General features: G+C 42.9%; 1 protein-coding gene across 1 annotated transcript in view; it reads left to right on the top strand.

The window, feature by feature from the left end:
* LOC144374019 (transcription cofactor vestigial-like protein 4) overlaps window positions 1-19,288 on the top strand; it is a 134,093-nt gene extending 114,805 nt beyond the window's left edge. The window contains exons 5-6 of the mRNA XM_078036975.1: window positions 16,400-16,449; window positions 16,736-19,288. Coding sequence (XP_077893101.1) covers window positions 16,400-16,449; window positions 16,736-16,929 — 244 coding nt within the window. The 3' untranslated portion in view covers window positions 16,930-19,288. The remainder of the gene's footprint in view (window positions 1-16,399; window positions 16,450-16,735) is intronic.
* Window positions 19,289-20,445: the final 1,157 nt, after the last annotated feature.

Below are 20,445 nucleotides of genomic sequence, written 5' to 3'. Positions count from 1 at the left end.
TTCTTCTTTCAAGTTAGGTGTTTTGCATTTCTTCGTACTTATTTGCTCCGTTTAGGACTTCTAGTACTATACTGAATAGAAGTGGCAAACGCAGCCATCCTTCTTTTGTTCCCGAGGAAAGGTTTTCAATCTTTTACCAAATTGTATTTGCTGCAATTTTTCATACATGGCCTATATTACATTGGGATTGTTTTCATCTGTTCCTAGTTTGTTAAAGGTTTTTTAAATCACAAATACACTTGTGATTTTAATAATCAGAAGTTTATATAAATTACATAAAATGTCCATCAACCCTGGATTCACATTTTCTTGTAGTTTTGAAGCTGAAGTAATACCTACTCTCTACTGACATGCTTTTTAGAAATTGTCCCCACCTATAATTTTTTTAGTTGTAGATGGACACAATACCTTTTATTTTATTTATTTATGTGGTACCAGGGATCGAACCCAGTGCCTCATGCATGCTAGGCAAGCACTCTACCACTGAGCAACAACCCAAGGTCAACCACATCTATTAATTCCTTTAATTCTCATAATGGCTGTGTAGAACAGTCTTGTGCTGCTTAATGATAGGGATATATTTTGGGAAATGAATCATTAATCAATTTTGTGATTGTGTGACTATCACACAGTGTGCTTACACAAAGCTAGATGATATAGCCCGCTACTCACCTAGGCTATGTGTTATATACCATTGTATATGCAGTCCATTATTGGCCAAAATGTCACTATGGGTGCATGACTATAGGTTGTTTTCCTCTCTTTAGTAAGGAATCTGAAGCATAGTATGTGGGTGTTTTGAGCAGAGGTATGGTAGAGTGGTAAGTAGTGATGGAAAAATAATTAATTGGTGGAAAATAGATAATTGTGCTTATTGTTGGTGCAAGTAACTCGAAGACTAAAGCACATACTTGACCTTGAATTTTGTAAAAGAAAATTTCCTTCTTATTTCGAAGTTTGCAGTTTTGTGCCTTTTTTTGTTTTGTTTTGTACTGGGGATTGAACCCAGGGCACCTAACCACTGAATCACAACATCCCCAGGCCTTTTTGTTTTTCATTTTGAGATAGTCTCTCTAAGTTGCTTAAGGCCTTGCTAACTTGCTGAGGCTGTCTTAGAACTCAAGCTGTGCCACCATATCTGCCCTTGTGCCAGGTATTTGAGGCTGACAGAAGAGAGTATGAATGGTCCTGAAATGGGGTATCATTGTCTGCCTTCCCTTATGGGTGTACAAACCAATTCTTGGTTGGTTAGCCTGGAGTGCTATGAGTACAGAGCTTTGTATTTGATTGTGATAGAAAAGTTGGTGGTATTGATGGAGGAAACAAATATTGCCACAATAGTAACCAGGAATTCTGGAAACATATCCAGGGCTTTGAGGGATGTGAGTTGTTTGCTGAAATCAGAAAAGGGGACTTCTTACTTAAATAATAAACTCTGAGTATGTGGAAATGCAGACTGAAATATATTTAAAGATGTCTTCTGGTTTCTCTTTGTATGGAAACAGCAAAACATTTTGCCTTATTTTTTAGGTTTAAAGAGCATTTCAATGGTTGTGCTGCTCATGTCAACATGATGTCATTTCAAAAGAAACAATAGTTTGACAGGGCATGGTGGAGCATGCCTGGAATCCCAGGTACTGAGGAGACTGAGACAGGAGGATCAAAAAAATATTAAAGCAATATAAATCTTAACTGAAAAATTTTGGGAAGGCATCTATAGTGGGCATTTCTTTTTTTTCATCTGACCATTGCTATATGTTTCTTCTGGAAATAGAACCTTGCTTTTCTTGTGTAGAATGATGCTTCCCCTCACTCTTGGTCTCTAGACAAGGTATAGGGTTGGGTCTTATGATTAAGAATTTGCCAATGAGACCCAATCCCAAGATTTTATTGGAACTCCTGAGAAATGAATGCTTGTTTCTCCTGGAGTGGTTAGCTATGAAGATGCGTTAAGTTGAACACAGGAAAGCTGAGGAGGGCGATGGACATCACTACAGGAGGACAAACTCTTTGAAGTCAACAAACAGGAAAAGAGAGACTCTGCCTCAATGAAATTGTTTGTACCCTGTTACCCACCCATCCACGAATTTTTCAGTTATTAAGCCAAATACATTCCTTTACTTAACTCTGTTTTAGTTTGAGTTTTTGACATGAAAAAGTCCTTAGTATTAGAGCACAAAAGAATTCCATCTATTTACTTATTTATTTTTTAAAATATTTTTTAGTTGTCAATGGACCTTTATTTATTTATTTTTGTTTATTTATACACTGTGCTGAGAATCAAACCTAGTACCTCACATATGCTAGGCAAGTGCTCTTCTACTGAGCTACAACCCCATACCTATCATCTACTTAATTTTTAAATATATATTTTTAGTTGTAGATGGACACAATACCTTTATTTTGATGTGGTGTTGAGAATCGAAACCAGTGCCTCACACATGCTAGGCAAGTACTCTACCATTGAGCTAGTATCTAAGTGTCACTCAGAATGGCAGTTGTGCTAATCCCTAGTGTTACTCTCTCAAAACTCCCAGAAATTTTTTTCAAAAAGTCATTTTGTACCGTCTTTTTTCTCTTTCACACCCTCATAATGCTTCTTGCTCTCTTCCTCTTCTCCTTCTTTCCTCTAAAAGAAACATAAAATCTAGCTGAGTCTTGCAGATCAGTCTCACCTTCTGAGGTTCCTTTTACTTCCTTATTCCTTACTAGATCAGCACAATTAATGCCTGTCTGAACAGTAAAGGATCCTTCATCTTAGAAAGGGTGGAAGTCTAGAAACATGTTAAAGTTCAGTTCTGGACTCATTTGTATTCAGAACAAATAGCATACTTGCTTGGACAATAACTATTTGTAAACAGCCAAGGCTGGGGGTTCCTTTGGGTACTTTTTTTTTTTAACCAAGATATTGCCCTTTAAAAAAACACATTTTTTTAGGAGCTGGGGATGTGGCTTAAGCGGTAGTGCGCTCGCCTGGCATGCGTGTGGCCCGGGTTAGATCCTCAGCACCACATACAAACAAAGACGTTGTGTCTGCCGAAAACTAAAAAATAAATATTAAAAATTTCTCTCTCTCTTAAAAAATTTTATTTATTTATTTATTTATCTATTTATTTATCTATTCAGTGGGCACCTAGGCTGGTTCCACAACTTGGCTATTTGAATTGTGCTGCTATAAACATTGATATGCATGTATCACGGTACTATGCTGCTTTTTAGTTCTTTTGGATAAATACAATGAATGGGATAATTGGGTCATATGGGGTTTCATTCCTAGTTTTTTGAGGAATCTCCATACTTATTTCCAAAATGATTATACTAATTTTCAGTCCCACAAACAAAATATGCGTGTACAGTTCTCTCTCGTCATCCTTGTCAGCAATTATTGTTTCTTGTATTGATGATTTGTTATCCTATGGGATGAGATGAACTCTTAGTGTAATTTTTATTAGCATCTTTCTAATTGCTAAAAATGTTGAACATTCTTCATATATTTGTTAGAATTTTGTATTTCTTCTTTTTAGAAATATCTCTTTAGATTTTTTGCCTGTAGTGAGTGGGTTGATAATTTTTTGGTGTTATACTTTTGAATTCTTTATGTAATCTGGTTTTTAATCCCCTGTTGGAAGAGTAGCAGGCAAACATTTTCTTTAATTCTATAGGCTTTCTCATCTTGCACTTTTTATTGTTTCCCTTTCTGTGTAGAAGCATTTTAATTTAATGCCATCCCACTTATTGATTCTTGGTTTTATTTTTTAAACTTTTGGAGTCTTATTAAGGAAGATGAGGCCTACACCAAAGCATTTTCAGTGTTTCTGGTATAATTCCTAGATCTTTGATCCACTTTGAGTTGATTTTTGTGCAGAATGAAAGACAGTGATCTAGTTCCGGTTTTCTATATATGCAAATCCAGTTTCCCACACATCATTTGTCTAAAAGGCTACCTTTTCTCCATTGTGCCCTTGAAAACTTTGTGAAGAATCATATGACTGTATTTATGTGAATTTGTCTCTGTGTCTTCTTGTCTATTCTGTTGGTCTTCATATCTATTTTGATGCCAATAACATGCTGTTTTTATTACTATAGCTCTGCAGTTAACTTGAAATCAGATAGTATGATGTCTCCAGTCTCACTCTTGCTGATCAGGATTGCTTTGGCTATTCTCAGTCTTTTATTCTTCCACATAAATTTCATAACTTTTTTCCTAGTTATGTGGAAAATGTCTTTGGTATTTTGATGGGGTTTGCATTGAAACTGTAGATCAAGTGGGTTTTATGGCCATTTTGACAATATTTGTTCTAACTATCCATGAACATGGTACATCTTTTTATCTTCAATGTTATTCTTCAATTTCTTTCTTCAGTATTTTATAATTTTCATTTTAGAGGTCTTTCACCTTTTTAATTAAATCTATTCAGACCTTATTTGAAGTTATCATGAATGCAGCAGTTTTATTGATTTCTTTCTCAGCAGATTCATTACCAGATTATAAGAAAGCTATTGATTTTTGTATGTTTATCCTGTATCCTGTTACTTTGCTTGGGATTTGTCTATCAGCTTTCAAAGTCTTCTGGTGGAGTATTTGGATCCTCTGGTATAGAATAACGTCTTCAGCAAACAGAGGTAGTTGGACTTCTTCTTTTCCTGCATGGATCTCTTTAATTTCATTCTCTTGCCTTATTGCTCTGGTTGAAGTTTCAAGAACTATATTGAATAGAAGTAGTGAGAATGGACATACTTATCTTTTTCCTGATTTTAGGGGGAATGTTTGTTTGTTTGTTTGTTTGTTTTTTCCCAATTAGAATGATGCTGGTTTGGCTTTGTCACAGGTAGCCTTTCTGATGTTAAATTAATTTCCTCAATTCATAGTTCCTTCAATGTTTTTAACATAAACAGGTGATAAATTTTGTCAAAGACTTTTTCTGCATCAATTGAGATGATCATGTGAGTTTTACATTCATTGATTTATGTATATCGAACCAATCTCACATCCTGAGTGTGAATCCAACTTGATTATGGCGTACAATCTTCTTAATGTGTTCTAAAATATGGTTTGCTAATATTTTATTAAGTTTTTTTCATAACTATGTTCATCTGAGATATCTGTCTGTAGTGTTCATTCCTTGGTGTGTCTTTATATGGTTTTGTATCGAGGTGATAGAGATCCATATTATGAGTTTGTGAGTGTTCCCTCCCTTTCTAGTTCATGAAATAATTTGGGGAGGATTGGCATTAGGTCTTCTTTAAAGGTCTGTTACAACTCTGCTGAGAATCCATCTGGTCCTGAGCTTTTCTTTGTTGGAAGCCTTTTTATTACTGCTTCAGTCTCATTGTTTGATATTTGTCTGTTTAGATTTTCTATATCTGTTTGGTTCAAATTTAGAAGGTTATATGTGTCTAGATATTTGTCAATATCATGTAGATTTTCCAATTTATTGCAATATAAACTTTTGAAATAGTCCCTAATGATCCTCTGGATTTCAGAAATGTCTTGGATAATAACAAAAAAAATGTTCCAATTATTGAGGGTCTATTAAGCAAACATTGCTATACTGGTTGCTGTAAATCTTGTTTTATTAGTTACAACAATGATTCAAATTCTAGGGAGAAGTCATTATCACTCCCACATTCGGCAACAGACACCAAAGCATTAACTAGATTACCAAGGTCAAGGAACAGGTTAGTGGCAGAACTGATTGGTCAGCAGTTGGGTCTGTCTCACACCTGCACACTCTATGAAATATTGAGCATGACACCTACATGGAGCGGTAGGACGTAAAATGAATGAAGACAAGCTGCAGCTCTCTCGGTTTCCACATGCCAGCTTCCCTATGCTGTCAACAACCTGCGGCTGACAGGTTTTGATTTGCCATTTGCTCAGTGGTTGAGGAGGAGCAAGGATATTCCCTGAAAGATAGAGCAAGAGATTGCCCGGTGCAGCCCTGGGTCCCTTGAAGGCCAGATGGTCCTTGCTGTGTGCTTTCTGCTTGTACAACTCAGCAAATAAATTTTCTCTGACTTTAATTGCACTTGACACACAAGGACAAACACATTTGCTTTTAGCAATCCTTCCGTGGTCTCTGGAGCATGCAAAAGCATGGCATTTACATGATCCCCTGGCTGCTGCTCTGAAAGTGGACCCCAGCTTGACTGCTTTGGCATCTCTTCTCCTCCTCTTTCTCTCTTTGCTGTTACTTCTATTGTTTTATAGATTTAGGTTTTATTCAGGAACATGACACTCTTTTAATTACTGTTATATATGATGTGAGGCACGCAATTTGATTTTTGCATTTGTTTATCCACTTGTTTTAGGCTGATTGTTGAGAATACAATACATGTAAAAATTTCTTTTCACCTTTGTCAAAAATCAATTCACCATATAGGAGTGTCTCTATTTTTAACTCATTTTTAGTGATTTTTTCTATTTCTTTGTCTTTAAAATAATTCTAGAGTACAATAGCTTTATAATAAATCTAAAAATAAGGTAGTCTTGGTCTTACAACTGTTCTATTTTGAAGATATGTTAAATATTCTAGGTCATTTGAATTTCCATATGAATTTAAAAAGAGCTTGCCCATTTCTGCAAGACTTCTGCTGGAATATCAATTGAGTTTGCAATGAATCCATAGAACAGTTTGAGAAGAATTGTCATCTAAGCCATTGAGTTTTACAAACCACAAACATGGCAAAACTCAGTCTATTGAAGTCTCTACTTCCTATCAGTGAGGTTTTTGGTTGTCAATGCAGTGTTTTCAGAGAGCCTGAATACCTGGGAGATGTGAGTACCTGCCTGCCTACGTAGTTCATGCTTTTCTGGCATTGTAGGCAGTATTTTTAATATGAACTTTTTATTTTAGAACACCTTTAGATTTGCAAAAATACTGAACAGGTAGCATTGGGGGGTTCTAATACACTCCTCAGTAGGTACCTATTCATATCTCACATTGGTAAGGAAACCCCACTAGAACTGGGGGTTCTGCTTAAGTTCATACTTCATTTAGATTTCCTTAGATGCCCCCTGTCCTTTTTCTGTTCTAGACTCCCATCCAGGGGGACACATGCCATTTAGTGGTCATATCTCCTAGGAGTCCTCTTGGCTGTGACAGCTTCTCACACTTTCCTTGATTGTTGATGCCCTTGGGAGTGTCGAGGTATACTGATTATGTATTTTGTCGAATGTCCCTCTCTTGGGATTTGTCTGACATTTTCCTCATGATTTGACCAAAGCAATGTGTTTGGAGGAGGCAGAGGTAAAGTGCCCTTCTTTTACTGTCACACCAAGGGTGCTTCTATCATCAGTTCACCATGGATGATGCTGACCTTGACCACCTGACTTGAGATAGTGCCTATCCATTTTCTCCATTGTAAAGTTACTGGTTTTCTCCGCTTTTTCATATTTACACTCTTCAGAAGGAAGTCAATATGTGCTGTTGGCACCTTCGGTGTGGGAATTCCACCCCTTTTCCTTGAGGGTGAAGTATCCGTGGGAATCATTTAGAATTCTTCTGCAAGGTAGATTTGTCTCTTTTTCCATATTTATTTATTTGTGTATTTATTTAAGCATGGGCTCATGCATATTTATTTAAAATTTTGAGTTATATTCACATATTACTTTATGCATTGCTTGTTCACAGTTGGCCATCTGTTGAGATGTCTTTCAGTTGATTGGTTCCTGTGTCCCTGTGACCTACCCCCAAGCCTTGTGGAGTTATTGCTACTGTTTTGGTTTTTTTTTTTTTTTTTTTGTCCATTTCCTTACTTTCTGGAACTGCAAGATGCTTCAGTATTCTCTTGGATACTTTCTGCCCCAACCTAAACTCAGCCATTTCTCCCAGGATCCTGGTTTCTGTTATTGCAGAGGTGTTGGGCCTTGAGAGCTGGGCACCAGGGGTACTTACTGCTGCTGGGTGGGGAGACAGTGGTTCTTAGGCTCTTCGGTTTACAGAGCAAGGAGATACTTGTGGGCATTTTCATACCTATGCAGATAAATGTTTCTACATGTAACAGTCATTCTACAGTAAGCTAAGCAGGAGTTTGTACTTATGTCTCCGATTCTAATATATTTCAACATAGATCACTCTAGCCTGAGGAGGGGGCTTTTCAAATGGGAAATTCTTTTCTCTTGATTACTATCATGATTAGTCTGTGACACAAATCTCTCAATGTCTGGCATAATATGCTTTCTCTACATCATAATGGCTTCACTTGGTCAGGGCAGGCTAGGCCTATTGTGAAAGGCTAACCTACAAATCTCTGTAGCTTGACAGATTGTGCGATGCTTTATTACTCCTGTTAAGTGTCCAGTGAGGGCCATGCTCACTGAAGGCTGCATTTCCACCTGTGTGTGTCACACAATCGAACAGAGGAACATGGAAATCTAAGCACTGACAGCTAGAGTTTGCATTGGGAGTGAGTGACACGTCACTTCCACTCGGGTGTTACTGGCCAAAAGAACCAACATCGGATGCATCGCTTGTCCTTAAAATACTAACTTTAAAATGCCTAACTCATCATCCAACTATTGGATGAACAAATAAATATATGAATAGATTCATCAACTGAGTAATTAAAAAAAAAAAGAATCAACATCGGCTTGACTGATTGGAAACAGAGCTGGGAAACCCAATTCTATTGTAATGCCCAGAAAAATCAAAGCCAGAATTTTTATGGACACCTGTAATATTCACCAATAAAAGTCAGGGCTGTGTTTGGCTTTCTGTTCCACATCTGCTCATTCAAGTGTGTTAGTTTTCTTTTTTCTTTTGTTAGTTGAGGTTATACAAAAAGTCATACATAATTGAAAATATACAGCTTGATGAATTTGGAGATGAATACACATCCATAAACCCAAAACAACAATCCATGCTTATACATCACCTCCCAAAGTCTCTTCCCCTCCCTCTCTCCATTCATGATCATTATTGGGATGAGAAAGTCAACATAAAGTCCACTCTTACCACTTTTAAAATCAGGGTCTTGAGGAGTTTCCTGCCTGCCCATGTTCATTGCCACACCATTCACAGCAGCCAAGACAACGAACAAAGCAAGTGCCACCAGCCGATGAGGGCAAGTAGAATGGGGTGCCTGCAAGTGATGGAGTGTGATTCAGCCTTTAAAGGAAAAGAGAAAGAAAACGCTCCCATTTACACCCACACGATGAACCTGGAGAAGGTCATGCTGTCAACAGAGCCAGATGCAGAAGGACCAACCTTAGATGATCCGCTCATGGGATGAACCTAACAGGAAACTCAGAGGGGTGTGGTTTCCAGGGGCTGGGGAGGCAGAGATGGGAGGGAGCTGACTTGTGAGCACTCTGAGAGACTGCCTGCCCTGCCCAGCGGTCATGACACTGAACACGGCCCCAGCGAGACGTGGGCAGAGAGAGGTTCTCCTCACTGACTTGAGTGGGTAAGAAACAAATGAAACAAACGTCCCTTCTTGCTCTCTTGCTGCTTCCTGGACAACATTAAAAATGCAAAGTGAAGCAGCTGGAGTGCTGGCGTCTCCCACCGTTCTCACTCAGTGGGCCCAGGATGAGAAGATATGGAGCCTTCATCTCCTGGCAAGCACTCCAGGCATTTCCCTCCCACTCCCTCCTTTCCGTCCTGAGGCACGTGTGGAGGGAGAGGCCCACTGTCTTCCCCACTGCACACTGGGGGTCCTTCCACAGTAGAGCGCAGCCTCGGGTCCTGACGTGGCAGAGCATGAGCAGGGGAAGAGGAAGGAGGCCCTGAGGCCTGCTGTGCCCTTGCTGGTGTTCAGGGGCCAAGCTTCCTTAGTCCACTGTCCCCAGGCCTCAGTGGTGGCTGTCTGCCCACTGTTGAGTTCCCAGAAGGCTTTGCACATTAGAAAGGAGAGCTGAGAGGACTGAAATCAGTGATAGTCATTCCCTAGCAGCTGATCCGGACCCACGAGGAGAGGCTTGTGTGCACAGTGATGAGAGGCAGCTCTGAGGGGGCTGTGCCCAGGGTCCCCCACAGCAGAGAGGTGGAGCATGACGAGGAGGCTCCAGGAAAAGTGTGCCCTAGGGTTCTATGACCCCAAATAAGTTTGATCACGGAATTGTAGGTGACCTCAAAAAGCCAAACAAGGTGGATGCAGATAATGCAGAAAAGTATCCTGTTAGGTTACGAGGGGTCAAGCAGAGCTAGCTTTCCGCCTGCACTGATCAGGGCCTGTGCCTTGTTGCCCATCTACACAGGGACCGAGCTCTAACCCTCCCAGAGGAGAAGGGAAATGAGATTGGCTGGCATCATCTCATGAAGGCTGACAAGGACACTCCTTCCCGAGAGTGCTCAGGGCGCTCAGCCTTCAGCAGTATCTGCATGGGCCCCTTAGTGGCTGCCTTGGCATGTGACACTTTTATATTTGCATTAGTGATTCCTTTAGAAATACAACTACTAACTAAAGAAAAAGATGTGTCTGTTGTAATTGTGGCAGTAGTAAACAGAGTGTGTGTGTGTGTGTTGAGCACTTACTATGTGCTGTGCTAAGTGCTCTACAAAATAAACTCATGGAATTATCGCAACCTGTTGGAGAACAGTGTGCAGAGAAACATCTTTCCCACGTCTCAACAGGAGCCAGGATTGAAACCCAGGAAGTCTGTCTCCGGAGCCGCCACTCGGGCTCACTCAGAACACAGTTCAAATCTCAGCCAGGGCCTTTCAAGGTGGCCCGGCCTTTTTCTGTTTGATTACAAAACAATTTTCTGGTCCAGCTCCCAGGGGCTGCTCCTAGCCTCATCAGAGGAATCTACAACTGTCATCGTCCACCCAAGATTTTGTGTGTGGATCTCGTGGTCAACAGCTGGCGCTGACCCCGTGGCATCTCAGCCTTCCTACCTCCAGGCTGGGCCACTTGCTCTCACTTCAGCATCACTCTGGGTCCACCGGGGATCGAGCCCTTCTGGGTCCCCTCCACCTGGCCAAGGCTCCCAGGAACACTCCCCGGGGTCAGAGGCACAACTGGAAGAATCAGCTGGCCCCCACAGGAGCGGGGAGCAGGGCCCGCTGGAGTCGGGGCAGATGTGTCTTAACAGACGATCTGTTTTCAGGGAACAGAACCCTGGGCTTCCTTGAGGAAGCTGCGTCGGCCCTCAGGCCCCGCTTGGTTCACAAGGTTCTCAGCTGGAATCTGTGCAGAGGCCTTGTTACCCATGTCGGCTGGAAAAGGTCCCACCTGAGTCTAACTTTTTCCTAGGGCTGCTCCAGCATTCACAGGTAGGAACATTGATGATGGATCATTGGGGACATTTTTTGCCCCACATGGAATGTCCCCCACACCAGTCCCGGCACGTTTTCTGAAATGTTCCCATTCCATACTGAGTTCTTTACGCTTTTTAGGATGATGGTATCTGGTGAAAGTTGCAGATTGTCTCTTTAAAATTTCCGTGTTTGCTTGCACACATGAACACCCAGAGCTCCAGAGGCTGCCCACAAGGCCAAGAGGCCGCCATCAAGCTTTTCCTCTTGGATTAAAACCACGCTGTTCTAGAAGCATGCCTTGAGGATGGAGCCCCCTGTAGGGTGTGGTACCCAAACGAAGACTTGGCCTGCCAGACGTGGCTCTATCAGAAATCAGCAAACCAGACACAGCTTGATTCCAACAGAGAACGGTTTCCTTGGCAGAGAAGAAAAGGCCTTTTAGAAGAAAGAAAAGATCCTGAGCCCCTGGCTGGGCTTCGGGATGGTGTCAGCAGACACCCCAGGCAGAGGCATCTCTTCCAGATCCTCTTTCCTCACCCCCTCCTTCCTTCCCACTCACCTTGAAGGCACCAAGGTCAAGCTGCGTGTGGTTCCAAGGACCACAGCAGCCTTCTACACCCCAGACACTAGCTAGCTCTGACAGCACTTGGACCATTTTACAGATTAATAAACCAAGGCCCTGAAGTTCAAGTGGCTCAGGCAGGTCACCTAAGGAGTGAGTCACAAGCTGCAATTCAACCTTGATCCTTCTTGGAATCGGCCTGCAGGTGTGTGCAACACATATGCAAGACTCAAGAACTGTCCACATAACAGAGGTGACATCACGAGCAGAACATGCCAGTACCTGCCCTTTTGAGGGAACTGCACTAATCCTACATGTAAAATAACTAAGAAATAAAACAGGTGGTAGAGTAGCTCTCCTTGAGCTATTTTCCATCTAATTAGGAAAACAAGATTAACCCACATGAACTTAGAATAGTGATTCACATCTGTGGCTTCTGTGATGGGCCTTGGATTTTTCAAAACTGTGCAAATATTATCTGGATTAACCATGGAAATAAGTAATTCCATGCAGTTCCGTTTTTACGCAGGACTGAAGAGAAGTTAGTGCATGACCTGGTAAGTGGACCGTACAGGATTTTTAAAGTCAACGTACCTGAGTGTAAGTTCTCACAGTTGTGGGGCTTCCTGAGGCCCTGTGGGCATTCAATACAGGAGTCTGGTGACAGTGAAAGGTGGTCTAGTACCTTGACGCTCCTTGCAAGCATGCTCACCTGTGGGCAGGAGGACTCCAGTCATGTGACACTAGGCAGGAGGACTCCAGTCATGTGACACCAGCCTGGAGTTAAGATTCTGATTGCTGCTTTTTTTTGTTGTTGTTCTTTTTACTTTCAAGCCATAAATAGCACTTGATCAACCTAAAATGAGGAGAAGGGAATGTGCACCTTAGGAGTGTTTATGCCTGCAGTTTTATGATAACCAACCCTTATGGGCTTCTGAATTGTACCTGAAGACGTCAGTCACTCTCATGTTAGTACTGATGATAAGTGACCCATGAATCATTCGGGTACAGTGGTATGTCACTGTGTTTTCTCACATAAAGTTGGCTCTCGACCTGTTCTTCTGTGAAGTCCTCCTATTCCTGCTAACCATCAACTAGCCGTGAATAAAAGTTGTTTGACAATTTTTGCACTAAAAATATAAGATGACGCACATGAACTCCTGCAGTGCTGGCCTTAGATGTCGATGAGATTAAGGAGGATCATCTTCACCTGAGCCAGCTGCACTGAGGGGGTGAAACTGGAGTGCTGTGCGTTTGCATAGGAACTGATTGATGATTGATTGGTTGACTGGCTTGAACCAGACCTTGCTAGGCCAGAAGTGGCCACAGTCTAGTGGGGAGAGAAGGCACTTTAAGCGAAGGGGCTCAAGCCGGGATTTGGTAGAACAAGTGAGTCCTCTGCAAAGCCGTGAGAGGATGAGAGCTGTTTACCAGGAGCCACAGCCTGCCAGGAGTGGGATGGGCAGTGCCCAGTGTGCACGTGCATCGTCCTGTCGGCAACTGTCCACCTGAAGCCATGGGACTCGTTAACTGTCAACTCTACCTCCACAAGGTAATGGGGGGAGGGACTTGTCCACAGATGACCAGCAGTGGCCTTCTTTCCAGAAGAGTTAAAATAACACACCAACCAGTTGTAGCATTTGAGGGACTGTAGCAGGCCATCCCCCTCCAACTGGGATCTCACACTGCCTCTGGGCCTTTCCCTTTGGGAGTGCAGCCCCTGAGCCCCTGGGAGCCGTGTGGGCGCTGAGTGACAGACACATCTCAGGAAGGGAAGCAGGAAGGGAGGCTCAGGGGACACCTTTAGCTGCATTGTGAACCATGTGTGAGTTCACCTCAGGGAGAAGATTCTCAGGGGCAGAGAGCATCTCCCAGCCAAGACAGCACAGGAGAGTGTCTGAGGCCGAGTAGGAAGTAAAGGGGAGACAGTCTCCACAACTGCCCTTGAGTTTCCACCCGAGCCCCCGGCCTCCCCTAGAGACTTCTTGGATACTGGAGGGGAGAGGGGAGAAAGACTCGAGATGCTCTGAAGAGGAGTTGGGACTTGGACAGTCTCTGAAAGGTTCAAATTAGGGAGTGATAGCACAAGGTCTCTGTTTTAGAAAGAAATTCTGGAATTCTGATTCTGGCATATGATAAAACTAAATATCTTAATATTTAAGACAAATAATCAATTTCAGTAATTTTAGAGATAAGTTCTAAATCTGGTTTTGTTTTGCAGATCAGAATGCTGGTGAAATTCTGTACTTTGCATCTTTTTTGTTCAATACAGTAACCAGCAACTTCACATTCTGGACCACTTCACAAATGGACCACTGTGGGGGCTGTCTCCACGGCCTGCCCTTCTGTCTGTCTGTCTCTCTCTCTCTCCCTCTCTCTCTTTCCCCCTCTCCCTCATGTCCTAGTTAGTATCCCTGCATGCCAGACTTTGATGGAAAATTCCAGATGGTCTGAGAGGACTTCCTTCCAGCAGGCATTAATAGCAGGTCTACTTGATCCAATAATGCACTTAGAGTCTCGAGCTTGATTTCTACCTCTGGGGGGATGATTTGTTCTTCCTGCTGGGTCTTCGCCTCCTGGTGTGATGGAGTCTAGGGTGTCTCTAGCACCCTGACTTCAGGGCCCCTCGCCAGAGGTGTAAGCCAGACCCCCTCGAAGTCAGCCCTGCCTCAGCAACCTCCTCTCTAGCATTGACCCTGAGACCATGCTGCCGCAACTCATCTCCAACATCTTCAAAGGCTGGCAGTTTCTTTTATCCTTTATTGAGAGTTTGTGAATATTCTTGGTCAGAGATTTGGTCTGATATGATCGACTACATCACAGCCAGATACAGAGTTCCTGGTGCCTCTTCTGCCCCCTGGGGGTTTCTCTTCAGCTTGTTCCCATTTAATAAGGGCATTGCCCTTCTCTTATAATCCCAGATACATTTAAATTTGCATAACAGAATTTGTGTTTTGTATTGGAAAAGTCTTCTAAGGATAGATGGACAGTGGAAAGCAGTGGAAGGTGTTACTTTTATACATTTTTATATGTCAGATATTTCATAACTCACAAAATATTTTATGATGGTGACTAGAGTATCATCAGGCAGTGGAAAAAACCTTCAAACAGAAAGATTTTGGAATGCAGACACCTTAAAGGGAATGAATGAGGGTCATGATCATAAAAATGGAGTGTTTTAAATAATGAAGATTTTCAAAGGAGATCAATAGAGGAAAGGAACCAGGGGTAGAAGTCGGAGGCGCAGGGGAGAGATATTGGCCAGATTGTACTGTCATATTGTGTGCATGGGTGACTATGTAACATAGTTACTGTCATATTGTGTCATGGGTGACTATGTAACATCAAATCCCATCATTATGTATAACTGGAATGCACCAATGAAATATGTGGAAAGAGAAAAGGTAATGAAGAATTTGGAGAGAAATCTTCTTTTAAGGTTAAAGGAAATAGGGCTGGGGATGTGGCTCAAGCGGTAGCGCGCTCGCCTGGCATGCGTGCGGCCCGAGTTCGATCCTCAGCACCACATACAGACAAAGATGTTGTGTCCGCCAAATACTAAAAAATAAATATTAAAATTCTCTCTATCTCTCTCTCTCTTTAAAAAAAAAAAGGTTAAAGGAAATAACCTTAAGAGGTTAAATTAAATGTGGTGGTTGGACTACTTAGGTCTCTAGAGGAAGAAGAGTGTGGGTGCTAGTAGCCCACGGGAAATGGAAGGTCTTTTTCCAAGATAAGGGGTGGTTCAAGAGGATTAAACGGCATGGAGGAGGGGTAGGGATGTGGATTCACACTGCCCTGGAGTCACCTGCGGTGACCTTGCTGGTGTTAGTGAGTGGTAACACCCCAGGTCTGGATGGTTAACAGAAGCCTGCCTTCTAGTGGTGTTGAGTCAAGTTGCACGGAACTGCAGAAGACAGGCTCGGGCTGTGGGAGACAGGGGACCTGGGAGGGGAAGAGGAAGCGGGGATTTCTGCAGCAATTCAACCAAATGGGCAGCCACCCGAGTTGGGGTTTTGCAAGATGGTGCCATATGGTGTGTTAAGACCTCCCGACATCAGAGGAGGAGTTGTGTGTTTGACACTTCTTGGTCATTGCATGTTTGGGGTGACATGTGAACTGAAGGGATGCTAATTCTGGTCTTCTGATCTCCAGTTTAATATGGGCAGTTCCGCCCTTGCCTCCAGGCCAAGCCTTGGCTGTGCCATCACCCACCTGGGAGCCCGCCACCTGCCACTTCCCACAAGCAGCCAAGGCCACGGCCCTCCTGTCTCTGTCTCCTCCCTGTCCTTCACCTTTTCCCTCTTACACCCTGGCATGGCTGAGTGCTGGACCTCAGTGCTGCCCACAGTTCAGCTGCACAATACACGTTTGTTGGACAAATACACGGATTTTAAGCCTGGCTAGGAGTCCTACTGTGAAACGGTCACTGTCCTGGATCCAAGTTGAACTGGTGTGATTTTACCCAAACATGGAGATCAAAGTGCTGGAAGGAGAGGGCAAGGGGGGCTTCTCTGCCTTCCCCAGAGGGGCAGACCATTACGCCACCCTGCCCCTGTGCTCAGACGAAGCCCTTGTAAGATACAGCTCGAGTCGGCAGCAGGTCCATAAAGAGGACTCTGTTCTCTTCCAGTTACTCCGAAAGAACGGAAATACTAATGGGGACAAGAATCAAAGTTGCAAGTAAGTACACAAAATATACTGCCAAGAGGCTCATGCTGAAGAACATTAGCCATATCATTAGGAATCCTGGTTAAATATTTATGTAGCTTCTTATTTTTATCTGAGGCAAAAGAATTCACAATAACTAAGACTCTTTTCTTTCTTTCCTATGAAAAAAATATGTGGGTGTCCATATTAGAATAACATAATAAGCCCTTTTATAGTTATTTTATTCATGCAACTCTTGTGTTTATCCATATTTTCCTGGATTCTAGATATTATTTGTGCATGTCTTTTGAATCAACAGGTTTTATTAATATTACCAGTTCTGCTATGACCCTGCCCAATGCACAGAGGTGGTCTTTTCCCAGGGCCAGTCTTCTGAATGAACCAGGGCAGGTACTGCCTATGTGCCCTACACAGACAATGGCGAGAACATCCCTCCACCGAGGAAGACCTTTCCTTGAGCCTTTGCAGTTTGCTGTGGGTGAGACACAATGACGGTGGTGGGTAACTTCAGGCTGAAATGATCTACAGACCTGGTGTGGGTCAGTAATGCCTAAGGAACAAAAGGAGATGAAACCAGCCAGCTGAGCTGGGGCCGTGTTGGGAACGGCTTTACAAGTCACACCGCGGAGCTTGCATTTCACCTTGCAGGTGTTTCAGAAGCCTTGGAGATGTTCGAGAAGCTCGGCTTTGCAGAGACGTGACTCTTTTTGCAATGTGAAGAATAAGAGCACAGAGAAGGTCTCCGGAAGGAATGGCGAGGCACTCAGTCAAGTCAGGGAGAGCGGAAACTGGGTAGATGTAATCCACCCAGGACATTCATGAATCAACAGCAGTAGATAAGGGTGAGGAAGCTGTGGAGAAAGACTTGGCACTTCCTAAGTGACCAGGCAGGTAGGTGGTGGTGTCATAAAAGGAGATGGAGAAGAAGACAGAGAATATTGGAAAGGGGCTCTTGGATTTAGGAGCGCCTGGTGGTGCCAATATAAGAAAAAACAATCTTAAGCTCCTTACAATGATCATTTAATGTATACATTCAAAAATATTTAAACAGTTTTGTTGAGATATAAGTGACATAATTGTTTTGTGCAGCTCCGCAAATGTTGCTGTACCGCTGCTCCCGTGACTCTGTGTCCACAAGCCACACAGGAACACCGCTGCCCTCCCCAGCCCTGCTCCCCTTCCCCTGGCCCACCCCAGCTGCCGAGGTGACCTCCCTCTGCTCTCTGTCATTGCAAGCTTGTGTCTAGCTTCCAGAGCTTCAGGCAGGTGCGAGCACAGGCTGTACACTCTCCTTTTGCACAGATTTCTCCATTTGTGAGCCTCAAAAGACATTCCTTTCTTTTCCAGTTCACTGTAATCCTCCTTTCCATCAGTCGTCCAGTCGCATCAGTTGGTTTTTGAAGCCTGAATTAGCTTTGCCTTCCTGGTCTGAGATGCACTTGCTCACGACTCACTGGCCTGCTGTACACTGTGGGCTTTCTCTGCCAAAGCTCAGGGACCAGGCCTTGCTCTGTGTATGAGGGATGCTGAGCAGGAGTCTTCTTATTTCCCAGTGTCTTTATCTAATTCCGGAACCTGGGAAGTGGATCTTACATCTTCCTTAAATGTTTGCAAAAGTTTGAAGCCATCCAGTGGGATTTCCACTGTGAGAAGGTTTCCTAAACAGCAGGTGTGATTTCTTGAACAGATCTAGAGCTGTTCAGATGGCCTGTTCTTTTGAAGCGATGTTTAATGGACTCATCCATACAGCTGTCCATCATGTGCCCTGGCTCTCCTTTCTAATGACCACAGATCGTCCACATGACTGTTTCATTCCTGACTTTGGCAATCTGCATTTTCTCCATCCTTTTTTTTCTATTCAGTCTAACTAGAGATTTATCAATCTCACACCTCTTCCCAAAGAATGAGCTCTTGATTTCATGGATTGTCTTGTTGATTTCCAGTCTGTATTTCCTTTTCTACTTTTATCCCAGTTGCTAAAGTAATTGAATTAAAGTCTAGTTAACATAGATGGTTATCACCAACGTTTTCTAAGCACCTTTTCCACAGTAGCCCCCAAACTTTGATAGATTATGAAAACACAATAGTTTAATTCACTTTTGCCAGTACACCTTTTGATTTCTTCTTATACCACTTGTTATTTAGGAGTGTGTTGTTTGCTTTAAAATACTAATGAATTGCCCCAAAATTTATTCCTTATTAATTTCTAATTTCATTCTTTGTGGTCATGGATCTCATTTCCATGGCTTGAATCCTTCAATACAGATTAAGGATTATTGAATCCTTCAATACAGATCAATAAGATCTATCTTGGTCAACATTCTGCATGACTTGAAGGTAACATCTATGCTGCGTATTTTCAGTGCTAGCATGGTCAACGTCTTCCATACCTCCCTGCTTTAGTGACTACGTCTGTTAGCTTTCTGCTCCTGATCGGAGACCTGTAAGGAAAAAAGATTCAACATGACTCAGGGTTTCAGAGGTTTCTGTCCATACTCCCTTGGCCCCTGGCTTTGGCCTGTGGCACAGGAGAGCATCACATGGGAAGAATGGGGAGAAGGAGCTGCCGAGCACACAGCAGTTAGGAAGCAAGGAGAGAAGAGGGCTGGGATCCCAGAGTCCCTTCACAGTCCCCAGTGACCTGACCTCCTCCACCAGACTCATGGCCCAAGGCCTCCTCCTTGCCTCTAACATGTGCCTTCTGGGGGCCATTGCAGGTCCAGGCCATAGCACTCTGTCTCCTTTGTCTTATTTAAAGATGAATGTTTAAAACCTCTTGTTGTGGATAAGGCTTTTAATTCTTGAATTGTTCTAGTTTGTGTTTCATATATATTGAAATTATGTTTTTTAATATTTTTTCAGTTGTTTATTCATTTATTTGTATGTGATGCTAAGAATTAACCCAGTGCCTCCCACAGGCTAGGTCAGCCTTCTACCACTGAACCACAACCCCAGCCCTGAAATTATGCTATTTGGTGCAGAAAGGCTTGGAAAGTCCTCTTGACCCCCTTTATCAATAAGGCATGGCTCACTTCCCCTCGTCACATTCTTTGATCTGAAATCTATTCCATCGAATATTAATATGGCCACTGCACCTTTCTTTTGATTTCATAATTTCCACCATTGAATATTTTTCATCTTTTTACTTTTAGTCGATTTTTATTTTTATATTTAATGTGGCTTTATAATAAGTAGATTGTAGTTGGGGCTTGCTTATCTCTGCCTTGTAGTGAGGTCATTAGGACATTTACAGTTAATGAGATGGTTTCTATTGTTAAATTTAAACACATTGTTTTACTTTTTAAAATATTTTTTCCCATTTGTTCTTTGTCTCATTTCTTCTCTCTGTTTGCCTCCTTTTGGATTAGGCATATTTCAGAGCTTCATTGATTCTCCGTGGTTGGGTTAGTGCAGTAGTTACCACAAGGTGTATAGCACATATTTGTACCACCACAGTCTGTTTCTTTATTTGTGTTTTGTACCAGGGATTGAACCTGGTGGTGCTTAACCACTGAGCAACATCCCCAGTGCTTTTTATTTTTGTATTTAGAGACAGGGCCTGGCTAAGTTTCTCAGGGCCTCACTTACTTGCTGAGTCTGGCTTTGAACTTGTGATCCTCCTGCCTCAGGTTCCTGAACTGCTCATATTACAGGTGTGTGCCACTGGGCCGGGCTCTTAGCCTCGTTTTCACTGATAAGTGTACTACTCAGAGCACAGGGCATTTCTATCAGCACATTGCCACTCCCCAACCACGTTGCCGCTCTTGTCCTCTGTTTTACTTCTGCTATTACATAATAAATCCCTACATACATTGAGACAGGGGAGTGGGGGAGATTGGAGGCAGGGGAGGTGGGGGACACTGGAGGCAGGGGAGTAGGGGAGGCTGGAGGCAGGGGAGCGGGGGAGATTGGAGGCAGGGGAGGTGGGGGACACTGGAGGCAGGGGAGTAGGGGAGGCTGGAGGCAGGGGAGTGGGGGAGGCTGGAGGCAGGGGAGTGTGGGAGACTG

This window comes from Ictidomys tridecemlineatus, unplaced genomic scaffold (genome assembly GCF_052094955.1).
Source record: "Ictidomys tridecemlineatus isolate mIctTri1 unplaced genomic scaffold, mIctTri1.hap1 Scaffold_55, whole genome shotgun sequence".
Taxonomy (NCBI): Eukaryota; Metazoa; Chordata; class Mammalia; order Rodentia; family Sciuridae; genus Ictidomys; species Ictidomys tridecemlineatus.
The sequence above is the reverse complement of the archived record's forward strand: the minus strand, read 5'-3'. Positions and strand labels throughout refer to the sequence as shown.